The following is an 18,754-nucleotide window of genomic DNA, read 5'->3' on the forward strand; positions in this document are numbered from 1 at the left end:
TTCTTATAGTTAGAAAAACTCTTGCTCTTTTAGGACACCCATCTTCCTAATATTCTGATGGAGAGGGTAATGTTCCCCACTCCCCACCACACACAGGTTGTAATGGGACAATGGGCATGAAAACATTCTACAGGATAAAGGCAATTTACAAACAAAAGATATTCTGATTTATTCTTGCTTTGTGGTTATCCCCATTGTATTCACCCTCTGGGTTAATTTTTATCTTTTTCATTCAAGTTCAACCTGACTTTGCAACTGGCTCATCATTATTTTTAATAACAAAAATAGTAATAACAAGCAGCACTTAGCTTCAGAAACTTTTAACAAACCTCAGAAGAAACTGTCAAGGAGGCTCCCATCTATTAACTCTGTATCCTTTTCCTCCAACCAGGATGCTGGACCATCCTCTTTCCTTTAGTAGGACCACTTGGACAGCACTCAGAGGCTCCCCAGGGGAAAACAGGGATGTGAAAAGCTCCACAGCTCCTTCCAAGGTTGCTTTGGAATATAGCTAGCATGGCCAGAACCGTGAACCTTACAAAGAAAAAGAAGGGGCAGCTGGTGTGAAGGAAAGAATGCTTAGATTATGGGCACCCCCATAAGATTGCTGCGTCACTTCAGTTGTGTCTGACTGTGGAACCCCATAGATGGCAGCCGACCAGGCTTCCCCATCCCTGGGATTCTCCAGGCAACAACACTGGAGTGGGTTGCCATTTCCTTCTCCAGGATTCCCATAAGATTGCTCTAGGTTTAAACAAATTAATGTTGTCCGTTCCAAATCATGACCATGAGGGTCATAATCAGCACATTTTTAAAAAGGAATAGATTAAAATTGAGGACAGAGGACAGTTCCCATTAGTGAGAAAAAGTATTATTTCATGAAACCTTTGCTTCAAAACATTTTACAAAATTTTTCCTTTATGTATATGGATTGTGATGTAAATTGTAATTCTTACAATGAAAAAAATTAAGAACCACTGGTCTAAGCCCCTAACACTCACCACACCAGTGATTTCCCAGCACTAGCATCTTGAATCCCAAATATGTAAATTTTCTTCAGTAACTGATATGATCACAGTCTGACAATTAGAGGGTGATGAAAAAGCCAAACAAAAGCTTGGCAGTCAACATCCAAATATTCAGATATTATAGAATCTCTTTGATATGGGAAATTGACCCTGCTGGTCAGCCAGCAAACAAACCAGTTCTGTCTTAATGAAGTGAGTTTAATATTTGATATATCTATAATTACTTAGTGCATTTTTAATGAGAGAGATGGTAAGCAAGTGCAGTTTCTGAGTCAGAGTCTCTCAAACTTCTGCAAAGAAATTTCCCTGAGCTTGTGAAGAATCTGATCATAGTCAATACTGAAAAGAGAAATCTTTTAAGCTTCTGGATAAGACAGACTTGAACAGGTATACTAGATGCCTTCAAAAATACATTAGTTCTTCTAAAAATACTTTAATGTCTTCCTTGTTTACCTTTTAATGTAACTTTCACCTCTTTTCACTGTTAAATTTCTGTGCATTTTAAAAATAAAGTTGCTACTAAAATCTAATGTTAGAATATTTAAACCAACAACTTGTTTTCTATTTTTAAATGAGCTAAAAATATATGGGAGAATTCTGAATTATACTTCTGTGGGATTGTTTGTTTGTTTGAGAATGCAATAGTGTTTCACAATTGCTACTTAACTTGTTAGCTGGAAACATAACAATAATTAAAGGCTCTATTTAAATTATAAGGAAATTGGCCACTGGCAGCTATTTTGTGTAAACAAAGTGTCATTTATATTGAGCAATATGCTCTGATCCCTGTAGGATAAGATGGCCTGTGTTCCCTAGCACATAAAAAAAAACAATTGGAAATTGTCACCAAGCTCTTCTGCCTCTCCCTTGGAACTCTACCCCAATGTCCATTACTTCAGAGAAGAGGTACAAGATATAAACTGACTTTGATGGATTCCTTTTTCATTGGAGTCATTGTCTCAAAAGGAAAAGTGACAATTGCGGGAAGAATCTGATGCAAAGAGACTGACGCTAGCTAGGGAAATGCACAGGGTAAGATGTGCCCACCCTATCCTCTCAGACAGAAACTCAGCCTATCCTCACTCTCCACCATCATGGGATATGATGGTGTGTGTACATTTCCAGAAGCTTGCCCATCTCATCACTACTCTTGCCAGTTCAGATTTACAGTTATCCAATACGTGGATTTGGTGATGCCTGTCTGACAACAACGGTCCAGGAAGGTTAGATGGCAATTGATTCTTGATTGAAGTAAATTTGTAGAAAGCATTCTGGTAGGTCCCAAAGGAAAACTCTTCTATGGTGGTAAAGTAAAGTGAAGTGAAAGTCGCTCAGTCGTGTCCCGACTCTTTGTGACCCTATGGACTATGGAATTCTCCAGGCCAGAATACTGGAGTGGGTAGCCTTCCCTTCTCCAGGGGATCTCCCCAATCCAGGGATTGAACCCAGGTCTCCCACATTGCAGGTGGATTCTTTACCAGCTGAGCCACCAGGGAAGCCCAGTGATGATGGTGAAACGTTGAAAGTTCCGCTTATTTGGATTTTGTGATCCTTCAACAGGAGATGGACAGAGCAATAGGATGCTTTAAATGACTACAGCTTCCTAAATAATGTGAAAAACTATTGCGCTGTAGTACATGTAAACAGTTGTTTGCAGAGTACTTAAAACAGTTGTTTGTAGAGCCCTTCAAATGCTTCCAAAGTTTTCATGTATGTAAAGTAGCTCCCATTTAAGTTACTTTCCTACTATTTAAGGATGTCTGTTAGATATTACAATACTGGGAAATGGTTTCATATTTTTTAATTCATATTTAACATGCTATAACCTGTACTTTTTGCCAAATCGAGCTAGCCTACCTCTAGTTTCCCAGATGGTGAGAGTTTACTCTATGGTTTTTTAGTAGATTTGTCTCCCTTTTCTGTTTGGAGGATGTTAATCCATCTGCTCACTTACCTGTGTCTCTGGAATATTCAAATGGGCAGTGGAATATTCAGTGGGGAGCAAATTGAATATACAAAACAGATATTTTGAAAGACAAGGAAATGTTTTTGTATGGACTTATTTCTAGCACTTGGAACACATGTATCTCCTAGGCTGAAGTTCCCTCCATAGGTGGTGTCCAACACACCTGGAGTGATGGACTGATGGTGAGATAGAAAGTGACTGAATAGAGAGGTGGGGCTCAAGGCAAGAAGGTCATCTGCAGTGTGACCCCCCAGCCCATGACCCTATGTCCTGGTCACCACACCCCCCTTCTGACAACCCAGGCTACAGTCTGACAAGTGCCCACCAAGGTGAGCCACCTCAATGCCATCTCTTCTGGTTCCAGATAAGATTGAAGATGAGCTGGAGATGACCATGGTTTGCCATCGGCCTGAGGGGCTGGAGCAGCTGGAGGCACAGACTAACTTCACCAAGAGGGAGCTGCAAGTCCTTTATCGAGGTTTCAAAAATGTAAGCCCCACATGGCCTCTGAAGGCCCAGGCAGGATTTCCCACCTGGGACTTCACTCTCCCAAATGCCAAAGGGACCCCTCCAAGAGATTTTTGCATATACGTAAGGAAGGCCATTCTATAAAGGAGTCAGGAGAGCGCAGTCGCTCACCAGCTAGAGAGAAAGGTGCCAAGCAAGAAAGAGGCAGTCTCGGTGGATGGGAAGCCAGCCGGTGGCCCAGACCTGGCAGGGTGGCACGGCTTTGGCCTGGATACTCACCTCAGGACAGCCCATCACACCATCAGTGTCATTATCCTGGAAATGTGGGGATTTAGGTCTGCTGCTGACCCAGCTCACAGACTGAAGTAGCAGCCTGAAAGCCAACGTGTTACTTTATCTCATGATTTCATACATTTAACTTCCTGAGAGCCTGGCTGGGAAGATACTGGTAGCCCTGTTTTACATTCTCATGGTAAGGATGTTGAGAATCAGGGCTGACTCACTCAAAGTCACAAAGAATAGAAGGGGCTGAGCCAGGATCCAAACCCAGATCTTTCTATTAAAAATCCCACAGCCCAGACTCCCACCTCACAGTGCCCGTTCTCTGATAATATCTCACCATTTTGCAAAGCAGCTCCAGTCCTAGTCCTAAAGTAGAACTTCCAGCCACTCTCCTTGGAGTCACGGAAGTGCACAGGTGGTTACCCGGTCCCCGTCCACCAGGGCTCATGAGGACCCCCAAAGCTCTCAGCCTCGCCCACTGACTCCGTCTCCCTCACACAGGAGTGCCCCAGCGGTGTGGTCAATGAAGAGACGTTCAAGCAGATCTATGCTCAGTTTTTCCCTCACGGAGGTGAGTTCTGTCTTGAAAGAGACCCCTTGCGGCTCCCTCTCTGCAACCTCTGGCTCCCTTTCTGCTCCCTCTGGCTCCCTCCCTGCTCTCTCCGGCAGGCTTCCTTCCTCCAGGGCCATGGGGCCTTGTCTGCCTCCTCCTCAGGGTTGGGGTGAGCTCGGAGCTGCGTTCCTCCTCTACTGCAAGATGTGGAATCCACTAAAGCTTTAGCTGAAAAGAGCTCTGAAAATGGGCCTTCTCCCAGAGATGGTAGTGATAAAGCAGTATCATAAAGTGTCTTGAAAGCCAGTGTGGTTATGGGAGAATGGGGCCTCTGAGTCTCAGAGAGGCTAAGCAGCTCGCTGCAGATCACACAGCTAGAGAGCGGCAGACCAGGATTGGGCCCCAGAGTGTTTGTCCAAAGCTCTGCTGTGTTAGGCCCACCTGCCACTGCGCCATGCTCCATCTTTTCCTTTAAAGGGCTGAGGCAAGGTGGAATTTTGAAAAAGAACTTTAGTAAATACCAGAAGCTATAAAAATAAAGGAATCCTAAAAGATGCAGGGTGAATAAAATCGTGCTTATAAATAAGGTTAGCCTGTGTGCCAGGCTCACAGCCGCTCTGCCACCCTGCCTGACTCCTGCGGGTACCCGCTCTGGCCCCGGGGTCTGGGGCATCAGAGGCTTCCCATGGCTTCCGTGTGTCACATGTCAACTTACTTCCTGCCCAGGAGCCATCTCCTGCAGGACCCATTCCTTGGGTGCCGATGAAACAGAGATCCAAGTGTCCCAGACACTTTGGGGGCTCTATTTCTCATACACCTCCCTCAGCAGCAGACAGGCGCCTTCTCAGGTGTGAGTTCCAGTACAGGACTCCTCCCCCAGCTGGGGACACTTTTGCCCCACGCAGGCCCCAGACCCACTGTTTGTTGAGTCCTGTTGAGCCACTCTTTATTGAGTTTTGACTATGTGGCAAACAACGATGGTTCTAATGATATGACTACGTGAAAAGTTAAACCGTGTGCCGAGATGGGAAGGTGAAGCTCAGAGAGGCTGTGTTACGTCCCTGCAGTCACACAGCTAGGTAGTGACAGAGCTGCTCTCGGAGTCCAGGTCATCTGACCCTTAGTGGGTGCGCACTCCGTGGCATTGTGCTGCCATCCAGAAGAACATCTTCTACACACAGGACCAACTCATTCAACCAACAAGAACTGTACACGGAGACAGGAGTGTCTCTCCAGGGATGGCTAGACTTAGGGCAAACCTGTCTTAGCTTTTGCTAGAACCTCCCCCCTAAACCCCAGGAAAACCAGACAGGCCTCAGTTCACAGCAGTGGCTTTTCCCACTCAGCAATCTTTTCCTTTCTATCACCCCAGCATCACCTTCTCCTCCTTCTTATTGCTTTTAAGTGATCTCCCTCCCCTGTGCTGCGTCCCTGTTCCCATCACCTGCCTCTCCTTCTGTGCCTTGCAGATGCCAGCATGTATGCCCATTACCTCTTCCATGCCTTCGACACCACGCAGGCAGGCTCCGTGAAGTTTGAGGTATGTTTGTCTCTCAGAGGCCCCAGGGCCCCATCAACTCTTCCTTTAAATGACAGGCATGTTGGGAGGATCGGATCATTCAATGCTTCAGTTCTTTATCATTTAAGAAGGATTTTCTGAAGACAGAAGAAACAACTGTCCTCCAAGAACTCAGGGCCTCGGGGACTAACAGTCTAACGGCTCACAGGTGCACTTAGCGCTCTACACGTATTAACTCATTTAACCCTTACAATAGCCCTAACAAGGTAGGGTTCTACTGTATATTACCAGTCTACAGAAGAGGAAAGTAAGATAATGAGAGACAGAGTGGTTTTCCCAAGGTCAGACAGTAAGAGGTAAAGGAGGGCTTTGAACTCAGGTGGTATGTTTCCAGAGTCTACACTCTCAGCTGCCAGATGATGCCACCACTTGCACGGTAATTGCTGCCAGTGGGTAAGGCGACAGCTGATGTCAGCACACACTGACTTCCCTTCTTCCTCAAGAAGCTCCTTCCCCAGTATGGGGCAAGGTAGGCAGTGGAAGGTGGGTGGTGTACTTTGCTGAGCTTGGCCACATCCTTCAGGAGACAGAGGACCTGGGCGACACCATTTTGTAAAGACAGTCACGGAGTCTGACCCACAGACAGAGCACCGCCCCACCCAGTGGCTTGCTGCTTAATGTCTCATGCCTCTTCCACTTCTCAGGACTTTGTAACCGCTCTGTCAATTTTACTGAGAGGAACCGTCCATGAGAAACTAAGATGGACTTTTAATTTGTATGACATCAATAAAGATGGATACATAAACAAAGAGGTAAGTGAGCTGAGGCTAAGAGCATGAGAGAGCTAATTAGAGAGAAAATAGCCCCAGTCGTGCTGATGAAATGGGCCGAACCAGGGAGGATCTGCTTTGGGGCAGAGTTGGTTCCTGACAAAATGAAGGTCACCTTTGACCTCCCCCATTGTCCTACCCTGTCCCATTCATGGACACTCAGGATTAAGCAGATTCATTTATTCAATCTCAGTTATTCAATGCACATTCCAAAGGGGGTATAAATGATTTATTTCAGTGTAGAATAACTCTTCCCAGTGTGATTTGCATTTTAACAGGTCAACGGCCATAAGTTAAAAGTAAAAACTGGAATCGTAACATTGCAGGCATCGCCAAGAAGAGAAAAAAGGAGATCTTTCAGAAAAGGAGATTACAACTGAATCATATTCAGTGCAGTTCAGTTCAGTCGCTCAGTCGTGTCCTACTCTTTGCGACCCCATGGACTGTAGCACACCAGGCTTCCCTGTCCATCACCAACTCCTGGAGCTTACTCAGACTCACGTCCATTCAACTGTCTTATCCTCTGTCATGATGCCATCCAACCATCTCATCCTGTCGTCCCCTTTTCCTATTAGCCACAACCTATTTTAACAACAAATAAAACCTCAGCAGGGCATCAAGTGCAGCCATCTCTAAATAACTCATCACAGATAATTTCTGAAGCTTCACTGCTGGACACCTTTAGAGCCTCAGAGTAGGTGTGGTACCTAGATGGTGAGACGCCCACAGGCCTATCTCAAAACTCACTTTGGTATCTACTGTATCCTGGAATCTCAGCCAAAGCTTGGGCTTAGCATCTCGTAGTATCCCACTTCCTGAGTTCCTATGTGCCAGGTACAGTGTCCAGAGTTACAAATATCTCTAATCCTCACCTCAACCCTCCAATTTCCATTCCTCATTCATTCAGTCATGGATTTGCTCAACATATATTTGAGGGCTTGTTAGGTGTTCTAGGTGCTGAAGATAAAGTGGTGAACAATCCCTAGAATGTGAAAAATTCTAATGTCCACTAACAGCAGATATGGTAAGAACTCCAATATATAATGGAATAACAAGTGGCCATGTAAAACCATGCAAAAGCAGTTAGATATAAATTTAAATTAGCATTATACATCCCATTTAAACATTATTTTTTACAATGGGATGTATATTATCTCACTGTTGTAAATAATTAAATGCTTCTATATATACTCAAATATATGATACTCTATGGAGAAGGAAATGGCAACCTACTCCACTATGCTTGCCTGGGAAATCCCATGAACAGAGGAACCTGATGGGCTATAGTACATGTGGTCACAAACGAGTCGGACATGACTTAGCAATGAAACAACAACAAAAGACAGTCTAAAATATTCAAATACTACTTTACAAAATATATATTTTAAAAAGGACCCTAAATTCAGATGTATAACAAGATCTTCAGCTTTGGTTCAACCATTATTCCATCTCTGAATAATCTTACTAACTCCTGCTCCCCTTCTGTAATTTACACACTAGACAAAATTGTTCCCATTAAATATCCATCAGACCTTTCTGGAGGCAGGATTAATAAAATTCTCCTTAAAAGAAAATAAAGTGCGGATAAGCAGCTTCCTGGAGAAGATAGCTGGACCTTCCCCTGGCAGTCATTTGGAAACAGTTTCATCAAAATCGTAGCAAAGGAAATCCTGAGAGCACAATCAAAATTTATCTTTAAGTCCTTTCTGTTATAAAAGTTATTCAGGAAAGAAAAGTGAAAGTGAAAGTGAAGTCGTTCAGTCGCGTCCGACTCTTTGCGACCCCATGGCCTGTAACCTATCAGGCTCCCCTGTCCATGGGATTTTCCAGGCAATAGCACTAGGGTGGATTGCCATTTCCTTCTCCGGGAAAGAAACCGATAGCCATACAGACGCTAAGGACGCATTAAAGCACGTCTTTTTGAACAGGCTCGTGGGCAGGTGTACGTCCCCTAGTTCTTCCCGAGAGCAGTGACACCCCGCAGCAATGAGTGCTGGCACCTAGACCCTGGGCTCTAAACACCATTCTCCAAGAAAAGCAACCGGTCTCCTTGGACTTGGTTGATTCCAGGCCTGGGAAAGAGAAAATACAAGATGATCTTAGAGCATCTTACAGTGTCAAAAAAAAAAGGGGAGGGAGTGCTATTAAAGAAAAAAGGGTGGTGAAGAGCGTATCTGGAGGTCATAGAAGTCAGCCTGAAGGAGTTCACAATAGCCAAAGCTATTAATATTATAATATGAGCAACAAAATGCGAATTTATAGTTTGGGATTATAATCTGCAAAATAAATACCCATGTCGTTCAGTCGCTTAGTCGTGTCCGACTCTTTGCAACCCCATTGACTGCAGACCGCCGGGCTCTTCTGTCCACGGGATTCTCCAGACAAGAGTACTTCACTGGGTTGCCATGCCCTCTTCCAGGAGATCTTTGCAACCAGACATAGAGCCCGTGTCTCTTACATCTCCTGCATTGACAGGGGGTTCTTTACCACTAGTGCCACCTGGAAATTCCGGGTGTCTGTAGACACTCCATCAAATATCCTGAAGACAAGGCTGCGTTCCTACATCCCTTCTCCTCATTCTGAGTAGGGATCGAGGAAGCCCATGGAACACCATGCCTGGCCAGGGTAACCAGGAAAACGCCACAGGGCCACTTAACGGATACGGGGCTCCCAGCTCCTGCAGACACGGCACCAGGCGCAGAGAATTTAGCAATGAAGGATCAAGCGTGTGTCCTCAGAGCTCACAGTTTTGGGGAAACAGATCCACAGAGCAATAAGAACGACTTACTTATTTTAATGAGTATGTGCTGATCACTGTTCCATGTTACTAAAAGGTCGGAAAGAAAATATGAAAGGATTCGTAACATCTATCTGGCCCTAGGGTAATTTTTGTCTTTGTAGAAAGGGATTTTTTGGTAACAAAGATAGAAAACCATCAACATCAATGGGCTTAAGTTGAGACCTTCCTTGTAAAGATATAGGTAACTTCTCTAAAAAGTCTTTTAAGAAATAAATAATTCTTGTTAAAGTGAAAAATGTTACAGGTAGTTTAATGTAGCACATTTTAATCCCCAGTAAAAGTAGAAAGCCATTGGTCTCCCCCTACGCTACGCCCATCTCTTCCTCTCTCATCTCCCTCCTGCAGCACTGTCTTAGGACGGCCACACTGCCCTTTGCAAGAACGGTTGGCAGTGGGGAGACCCCAGAAGATGCTTTAGTGAATAGGGTAGCCATTCTCAGACCCTGCCTCTCCAGGGTTTCTCTCGATCCCTGTCTGTGTCTAATTCAACCACTCTTCTCAGAAAGCACATGTGTGTGTGGGTGCGTGTATATGTGCGTAGGCTCAGGAGGAATCCCTCATGGGAGAATCCGTGTCCTCCTCCGTCCGCCACCGCGCTTCTCCCCTCTCTATTCCTCCACCCTCGCCACTCCTCTGCTTGCGCTCCCGTCCTCCAGCATTTCTCTCATCTCCTCCACTCCATCTGCTCCAGCCTACGCTTTACAGAAGTTCATCTCTATATTTATTTGCAGCGTCTGCTCTCCCCTGATCTCAACTAAAACCTGGAAATGATTTGCCCACGCTACCAACTCTGACCCAAACTCCAGCTTTTCACCCCGACTTCTCAAGAGATGACGACATACTGACTCAGTTCCGTAGTCAGATGTCCACATTTGTTCCAATCAGCTGGTTCAAACAAAGCCACACAGGCCAGTCACGCAAAGGAATTACAGAGCAGAGAGAAGGTATTCCAAAAATGCGGTGTGGGTCTCTCAGTATGTGAACAAATCCACTCAAATCCCACTTATAACACATCACTTGGGAAAGCTCAGGAAGAGGTGAGCCACCCAAGAACTTCTGACAACAAAGAGAATTGTCCTGGGAAGAGGCTCCCAGGATATATACCCTTCAGCTTCCTTTCTAACTCCCTCTCATTAGCTGAGGTTCCTTTTAATCCCTTTCATTCTCAAGGGAGACAGAGAGCCCCAGACTGTCACCGAGAAGAGCTTAACTTCCTGCTTCCCACTCTGTGTGCTTCCGTGTCCCCTCTCCAGGAGATGATGGACATTGTCAAAGCCATTTATGACATGATGGGGAAATACACATATCCTGTGCTTAAAGAAGACACTCCAAGGCAGCACGTGGACATCTTCTTCCAGGTAAGAGCGCACACCCTGTGTGTAAGCTTTAAGCTCACCTTAAACCAATCAGCCCACAAGTATCTGAGCAGTGTTCTGTATCCAAGCCTCCACTACATGTGGTAAGAAACAGAGAATTACAAGATGTACCATCCCCTGGGAGCAGATTATTTTATTAAATAGACAAGTATACACTACAGAAGAGAACAAGGATGAATATCATTAAGTATAAGTGGTAGCATGTGGACTCTAAATTTCATAAAAATGGCTGGGAGATCAGAGTAAATCGCACATGTGCATACATCAAAGATATTGTTAAGTGTATTCCTTGTGCTAAGTTGCTTCGGTTGTGCCCTACTCTGTGCTAACCTATGGACTGTAACTTGCCAGGCTCTGCTGTCCATGGGATACTCCAGGAAAGAATAGCGGTGTGGGTTGCCACACCCTCTTTCAGGGGATCTTCCCAACCCAGGGTTCGAACCTGTGTCTCTTATGTCTCCTGCCTCGGCAGGAGGGTTCTTTACCACTGGCGCCACCTGGGAAGCCCTCAGAGCAGATACGGAAGATGTCATTAAGCACATTGTGTCGTTGGTGTTGAGCATTTGTGCTTGAGGAGCAAGGGGAAATCAGGTGGAAACTAGGACAGGCTGGAAACTAGAGCGAGATCTTTAAATGGAAGAGTTTAGCCTTGCTCTGGTAAAAAGTAGGTGGATGCTGTTAGTCTGTGACTTAGAAGAGTGGCAAGATCTTAGTGGTACCCTAGTAAAAAGAAAAGAATTCGCCTGGCAGGAGAGTATCAGCAAACACGAGAGCTCATTCTAGCCTAATCCTCCCACTTTGCAGATGGGAAAAGCGGAGGCTCAGGGAGACTCCAGGCCACACAGTAGGTGCCACGGAAGGAGCAGAACTGCCCATGCCCAGTGTGCCCACTGCCACATGGACAGGCTGGGACTGAGGCTGGGCGAGACATGTTAGGGGCCAGCAGAAGAACCCGGCGAGGAAAGGACGAGCATCCAGAGCCTATGTTTCCATCTGAAGGATGCTCGTGGGGCTCACTGCCAAATGGACAGGCTGGGGGTGAGACTGGGCAAGACACGCCAGGGGTCAGCAGAATAATCGGGTGACGGGAAGACGAGCATCCAGAGCCAACGTTTCCATTTGAAAGATGCTCATGGGGGTCAAAGTGCTGTAACCAGGGCCTGGAGTTGTCTGATCAATGAAAGACCATCCTAATTGTCAGGGGAATGTTGGTGAGCAAAAAGCAAGTTTGGGAATGCAGATTACCAGTTTCTTTAAACTGCTTCCTGTGTCTTTCAGAAAATGGACAAAAATAAAGATGGCATCGTGACTTTAGATGAATTTCTTGAATCCTGTCAGGAGGTAAGGAGAGATCCCAGGGCACAAAACCTCTAAATCTGGGGCTCGGAGACCTGAAGAAGGGAGAACACGGGAAACCTGCAGTCTTCCGACTCAGAGCCACCGCAGCCTCGGCAATACAGCTCAGGATTTCAGCAACCTCCACTCCTTAGACTGGCCTGCGGTTTTGGCCACACACGGGTTGAGCCACACAGACTAAGCAGGGGAGCAGGGGGCTGTGAGAGCCCAGAGCGGGTCTCCGTGGAACTGCAGACTTCCAAGTGGGCAGCACTGTCATTTCTCAATCTTCCTCCGCCTGATGGCCCACTCCCTAGACCAGGGGTCCCCAGCCTCCAGGATCTAATGCCTGATGATCTGAAGTGCAGCTGATGCAATAATGAAGTGAAAGTCACTTTGCGACCCCATGGACTGTAGTCCACGGGATTCTCCAGGCCAGGACACTAGGATGGGTTGCCATACCCTCCTCCAGGGGATCTTCCCAACCCAAGGATCGAACCCAGGCCTCCTACACTGCAGGTGGACTCTTTACCAGCTGAGCCCCCAGGAAAACCTGATAGAAATACAGTTCACAGTAAATGTAATGCACTTGAATCATCCCCAAACTATCCGGCCCTCCCCGCCCCCCATCATCTGTGGGAGAATTGTCTTCCCCAAACCAGTCCCTGCTGCCAAAAAGATTGGGGACCACTGCCCTAGATTATAAGGGAGTTTCTGGAAAAAGTCTAAAGCTGAGATTCTTAAGCCACAGTGTGCATAAGAATTGCCTCAGATGATAGTGAAAATGAACATTTCCAGGTCTCAGTCCCAGAGACTCTAGATCTTGGGTGTGGATCTAGAAAGCTTCATTTTAGCACAATTGCCCTGGCCAATGCTTTTAAAACTTTAATGTGCAAACCAGCCTCCTTGAAGTTCTTATTAAAATGCAGATCCTAATTCAGTGGGTCTCCACTGATGCTTGTGTTCTAAAGGACACACTGGCCCCAGAGTCAGCCAGAGACTGAACTGGAAATAGAAAAATGCAGCTATACTCCTACTTTGTTTCAGAAAGATATACAGTTACTCTGATCTCCTCTTAGTAAGAACTGCAGGTGCAAGAAAGTGGGAGAGGGGAGAAGTTATTAACAGGAAGTGAGCACCAGCCAGGTTTTAGGCACATTACATAAACTTCACATAGCCAATATATTTAAAAGCTAGAATAGACTGAGAATTGATCTTTCTTAACTGACTTTGACCAATGGCTTGGAGAAGCCCTGCTAAGCTTGCTACTAACCTGTTAGCTGGCGGATCTTTGGGTAGTCTAGGGGTTCTGAACCAGTTATCAGGCAGCCAGAGCGGAAGTTGCTGAAAGAGAGGCTCAGGTCAGCAGTTATTTACCAACACGGTTAGAAAAATTTCCACATTTTAATCATTATGAGCTGGCTAACCACCAGTGCTCATCATACCCATTTTAAAGAAGGGAAAACTGAGGTATTGCAAAGTTCAGATATTATGATTGAGATGGAACTTGAACTATATCATTTTAATTTTGAATACTATGCCCTATTGTACTATGCTTTTTGACTATGCTTTGATTGTACTATGGTTTTTGACAGGTTTTTAATCAGTTTAGTTTCTCACATTAGCAGCCTCTATAGCTATTCATTAACTCGCTGGTTTTTTCACAAACCACCCTGTAAGTAGGTACTATGATCCATACCATTGCACTCACAAAAAGACTGAGGCACAGAGAGGTGCTTTAAGGTCACTCCACTAGTAACGGAGCCAGAATTAGAACCTAGGCAGCCCGGCTTCCGAATGCATGTGCTTTTAAAAGATTTCAAATGCCCGTAATCAGCTTTGTTGACTTTCTCTGCTTTGGTCTGCTTTCTGTTTTATTCGTGTGTCCTCTAAACGGGGCTTCCTAGGTGGCGCTAGTGGTAAAGAACCCGCCTGCCAAGGCAGGAAAGCTGACGAGACGTGAGTTCGATGAGGAGGGTCCCCTGGAGGAGGGCACGGCAACGCAGCCGCCACTGAAGCAACTCAGCGTGCATGCACGTGCTCCAGATTACTCTCTTCCTTCTGCTTTTTAATTTTAATTCCGTTTTCTAGGTGCTCGTCTACATTTTTGAGACAGAGGTTTAGATCGTTGGTTTTCAACCATTCTTCTCTAATATAAGCAGTTAAAGGGATAAATTTTCTTGAGTACTGCTTTAGCTGAGTACTGCTTTAAATTCCTAGATTATTGATGTCATATTTAATTTAAGATACTTTTTTCTCTGACACATGGAATTTGAAACGTGTTAAGATCCAAACATTTGAGGATTTTCTACATCTCATACTTACTCCTTAGAGAATATACAGCAGAAAAATATAAAATAGAGGACATAAAATAGAGACATGCAATAAGAAAATCAGTAAATCCAAAAATTGCCACTTTGAAAAAATTAATTAAATTGATAAGTGTTTAACAAGACCAATTTAAACAAAAAAGAGAGAGAATACTCAAATTATCAATATCCAGAATTAAAAGGGTGACATCACCAGAAGCTTTACAGGCACTAAAAAGTTAACAGTTCAATTTTCCAATAAATTTGATAATATATGAAGTCTACAAACCCCCTACAAAATACAGCTTATCAAAACCAGCACAAAAAGAAACAGAAAATTTGAATTGTCCTATGCCTGTTACAGAAATTGTATCTGTATTTCAAATTTCCCCACAGAGAAAATGTCAGGCTCAGATGCCTTCACTGGTAAATTCTTCCAAACACTTAACAAAAAAAATGATGCTAATCATACGCAAACTCAAGGACACAGAGAAAAAGAGAGAACTTCTCAGTTTGATTCATGAAGCTGTCATAACCCTATTATGGAAACTTGGCAAGGCCACTACAAGATACAAAGTTTGAGGAGCTAATGTATCCTTTCTGGACACAGGCATGAAAACACAAGTCCAGCAATATGTAAAAAGCATAATACATCATGAACAAATAGGGTTTATTACAGGACTGCTAGAATGGTTTAACCTTCAACAACTAATCACTGTGATTAATGACATCATAGAATAAAACAAAAAACATGTGATCATCTCTGTAAGTACAGAAAACGCATTTGATAAAGTGCGCTTCCCCACAGCTTCTTAAAAGAAGCAGCCTTCACTGGTTTGCTGGATAATCTGTTTCTTCTGACTTTCTGTTTAAGGCCAGAGAAGGTGCTTCTCGCTTTGAATCTCTCTAGGCTCAGTAGTGTTTGCACAGGCTTAGTTGCTCCTTGCCATGGGGGATCTTAGTTCCCTATGCAGGGATCAAACTCACATCCCCTGCATTGCAAGCCAGATTCTTAACCACTGGACCCCCAGGGAAGTCCCTCATTCTGGGAGATGTGCTCACCAGTTATAGAGCTTCTCAGGGAGAAGCCTCAGAGAATTCTAACCATCCTCTTCCCTTCCCACTCCCTTCCCAGGATGACAACATCATGAGGTCCCTCCAGCTGTTCCAAAATGTCATGTAACTGTGAACGCAGCCATCTGGCTCTCAGAGACGTACTGAACAGCCAACTGAGCACCTTGATCGGCCCTCCTGCTGATTTTACACACTAACTCTTGGGACGGAAACACCTTTTACACTTTGGAAGAATTCTCTATGTAGACACGCTATGGAACCCAGGACCACGTGGCTCAGTCTCTGATTGCCAGCTCTTCCTCCTCCCTCTTCTCGAGAGAGACAAGATGAAGTCGGGTTTCTTTTGGAAGCATGCTCATCTCTTCACACTGCTGCCCTGTGGAAGGTCCCTCTGCTTGAGCTTAAACAGTAGTGCACACTTTTCTGCTTGCGTGTCCCAGGCCACTGCTTCCAAGTCCAGCAGACCTTGATGTATCTGGAAGCAAGATGACCTGAGCCAAACACACACCATCGTCCGGCCTCCCAAACCAATGTGCCTGTTTCCCTTTCTTTGGTGGGAAGAATGAGCGTTATACAGCACAGTCAGAATCTACCATGACTAGATCGGGAGAGCCAGCACCTAACATATGTAGGATAGGACTGAACTATTAAGCACGGCATTGTCTGATGACCCAAACTGCCCATGCGCTCCGTTTCCAGAGGCAAGGACAGTAGTGCCCTCTCATGCTAGCATCCACACTACTGGCGCAGGAAGGGAGCCGGTGCCCAGTGACCCATGCCCCACTCCATCTCCTGCCTGAGTCCAGCACTGCATGACCCCCCCCCCCCAGAAAGCCCAGGATGCCTGCAAATCGCTGTGATTTTATACCATCTTCTAATCAATAAACAGAACTATTTCTTACACTCTTAATCTTCATTTCATCCATGACTACATTGGGCAGAAAAGGTAAGTTATGAAAAGGGAAGGCTAGTCCATTCCTTTGGCATCCAGTTGTTAGTACTTCCATTGTGCCAGGCACTGTGCTAAGCAGAGCATCACCCTCCCCCAGGCAAATATCTGATTCAAATGCAAAGACTGTGACCATAAGCAAAGGCAGCTTAAAGATGAGACTCTTCACATTGTCCCTTCCAGCACAACTGCCACTCCCAAGACCCTCTGGTGTAGAAAGTCTGGAGCCTCACATTGCATGGTTGGGGATACAGAGATGAAGTGGTGCGTAGGACCTTCTGCTGGGGGACTTGGAATCCAGGAGTTGATCAAGAGACTCCAGCCTATAAACAGCAAATAATTGCTTATATTAAACACTGGGAGTCTTGGTTTCCTCGTTTGACATTAAAAAGATTAAGAGTTAACAGTGGCATTCTTGGAAAGAAAGCCATGTACTGAACCCCTATTACTGCCAAGGGCTGCACTAAGGGCTGATATACATGACCTTATTTTATGGTAGAATGCTCTGGAAGGTAGAGTCTTCATGTCGCTGATTTGGACCCTGACGCTCAAAGAGGTAAGGGACACTGACTAAGGTAGCACAGCTCCCTAGAAAGAGTGCACTCTTCCCACAGTGTCCTACAGCCTCCTGCTAGGGGATTCTGTCTCCCCTCGAGGAGCCAAGGGTCCCTCACACAAATCTCACTCATCTCTGGTCAGCTCCGAGAGGCAAAGGCATTTTTTGAACCCAAATAGCAGATGAGGAAACAGATACAGAGAAGGGTAAGACTTAGGTATCAGTGGATACCTCAGGTATCTTAGGTATCTGTGCAAGAGCAGGTCACCACACCTCTGCATGCATGAAATACTCCCAATCTGGTTGCCATTGGCTACTGCTTCTTATGGCTAGGAATACAGAGGCCACTGCTCTGCCTCTCTGTTTGAGCTTCCTGAGTGCAGCCATGCAGTCATCTAAGGCTGCTGGACATGTGGCTGGCCCCTAACAAGGCATACAGTTAGGCCCAAGCAGAGGATCTCTACTTGTGACCCTCCCCACACTGGGTACACACCTGCCTCCTGAGGTTGTACAATGTCTAGGCCATGGTTCTCCACCCTGGCTACACGTTCATAATCAACTGGGGAGCTTTGAAGAATGCCAACACCTGGACCCCACCCCTGACCAATTGAAGCAGAATCTCTGAGGGTAGAACCCAGATATCAGAATTCCTTAGAAGCTGCCCAGTGATAGTAAAATGCACACAGAGCTACAGTGGGGAACTGACCATACCCAGGGCTATGAGTGAGCCCAGGATCTGAAGCATCCCACTGGCTACAATCATTGACTCAGAGCTGGGCTTCGTACATATGCCAGTCCACATAGCATGAATCTCAAGACTTGTGCTAGGAACGGTGGGTCAAAGATGTTCTGCCTCCTATTGGACATGAATAAGAGACAGTCCTAGGACAGCTTGCAGTGATTTGGGAATTCTGAGAGCTTATCTGATAACCAAAGGACAGATAAACCAGAATCACAGGAGATAAGCAGAGAGGTTTGGCTTTTTAAAAAATAAACAATGTAAAAATAAACCAGAAATTGATGAGATCATTGAGCTGCTGGATCAAGCTGCACCTGAACCTACACATACCTATGACCTTTCCAGATGCCTTTGTTTAATGCCTATGTTAGTTTAGCCCAGCGTTTCTCCCCCATGGCTACCTATCAGAATCACAGAAATTTTTTGAAGTACCTAATGCCTGAGTCTTATCCCAGGTTCTGAATCAGAATTTCCAGAGGCGGGGCCCTGAGCATCAGCATGTGTTAAAAAACTCTCCAGGTGATTCCAGTGTACAGCTAGGGCTGAGAGCCCTTGCTCTAGAAGAATGGAAGGGCTGCTACCCTTTTCCCTGTCCTGGCCAGACCACAAGTAAGAAACCCAATTCAGTCCTCAGAACCTAATACTGACAGGAAAATCAGCATCTGGAGATATCAGAGAGAAATCCGAATGGAAGGAAGATTCAAAACTTGTCCTCAGATGAATAAGCAACAGAAAGGACGTTGGTCGTCCTGGTGGGTAGAGAGATAAGGACACCCTGTTGGAGCAATTGCAAGGAAATGGGCCAGCATTAGTCAAAGCTTTTAATAAAGGAATGAGATAAAAATAAACTCTGCGGTTTCCACAGAGGCATAGAAACAAAAAGAGGCCTGGGCGCTTGTGAATCCATGCATCCCTCAGCAACTGAGGTATTTGAGAAACAAGGTTCTCAGCTTGGAACATCCATCCCCTT

The 18,754-nt window shown here is 45.3% G+C and overlaps 1 protein-coding gene across 3 annotated transcripts in view; it reads left to right on the forward strand.

The window, feature by feature from the left end:
• The window catches only part of KCNIP1 (potassium voltage-gated channel interacting protein 1), a 423,562-nt gene extending 407,119 nt beyond the window's left edge, over window positions 1-16,443 (forward strand). For all 3 annotated transcript variants that reach the window (XM_069556007.1, XM_069556008.1, XM_069556009.1), the window contains exons 2-8: window positions 3,359-3,483; window positions 4,246-4,315; window positions 5,767-5,837; window positions 6,521-6,628; window positions 10,700-10,804; window positions 12,101-12,163; window positions 15,602-16,443. In XM_069556007.1, coding sequence (XP_069412108.1) covers window positions 3,359-3,483; window positions 4,246-4,315; window positions 5,767-5,837; window positions 6,521-6,628; window positions 10,700-10,804; window positions 12,101-12,163; window positions 15,602-15,649 — 590 coding nt within the window. In that variant the 3' untranslated portion in view covers window positions 15,650-16,443. The remainder of the gene's footprint in view (window positions 1-3,358; window positions 3,484-4,245; window positions 4,316-5,766; window positions 5,838-6,520; window positions 6,629-10,699; window positions 10,805-12,100; window positions 12,164-15,601) is intronic.
• The last annotated feature ends 2,311 nt before the right edge of the window (window positions 16,444-18,754 follow it).

Source organism: Ovis canadensis, chromosome 16 (genome assembly GCF_042477335.2).
Source record: "Ovis canadensis isolate MfBH-ARS-UI-01 breed Bighorn chromosome 16, ARS-UI_OviCan_v2, whole genome shotgun sequence".
Lineage (NCBI taxonomy): Eukaryota > Metazoa > Chordata > Mammalia > Artiodactyla > Bovidae > Ovis > Ovis canadensis.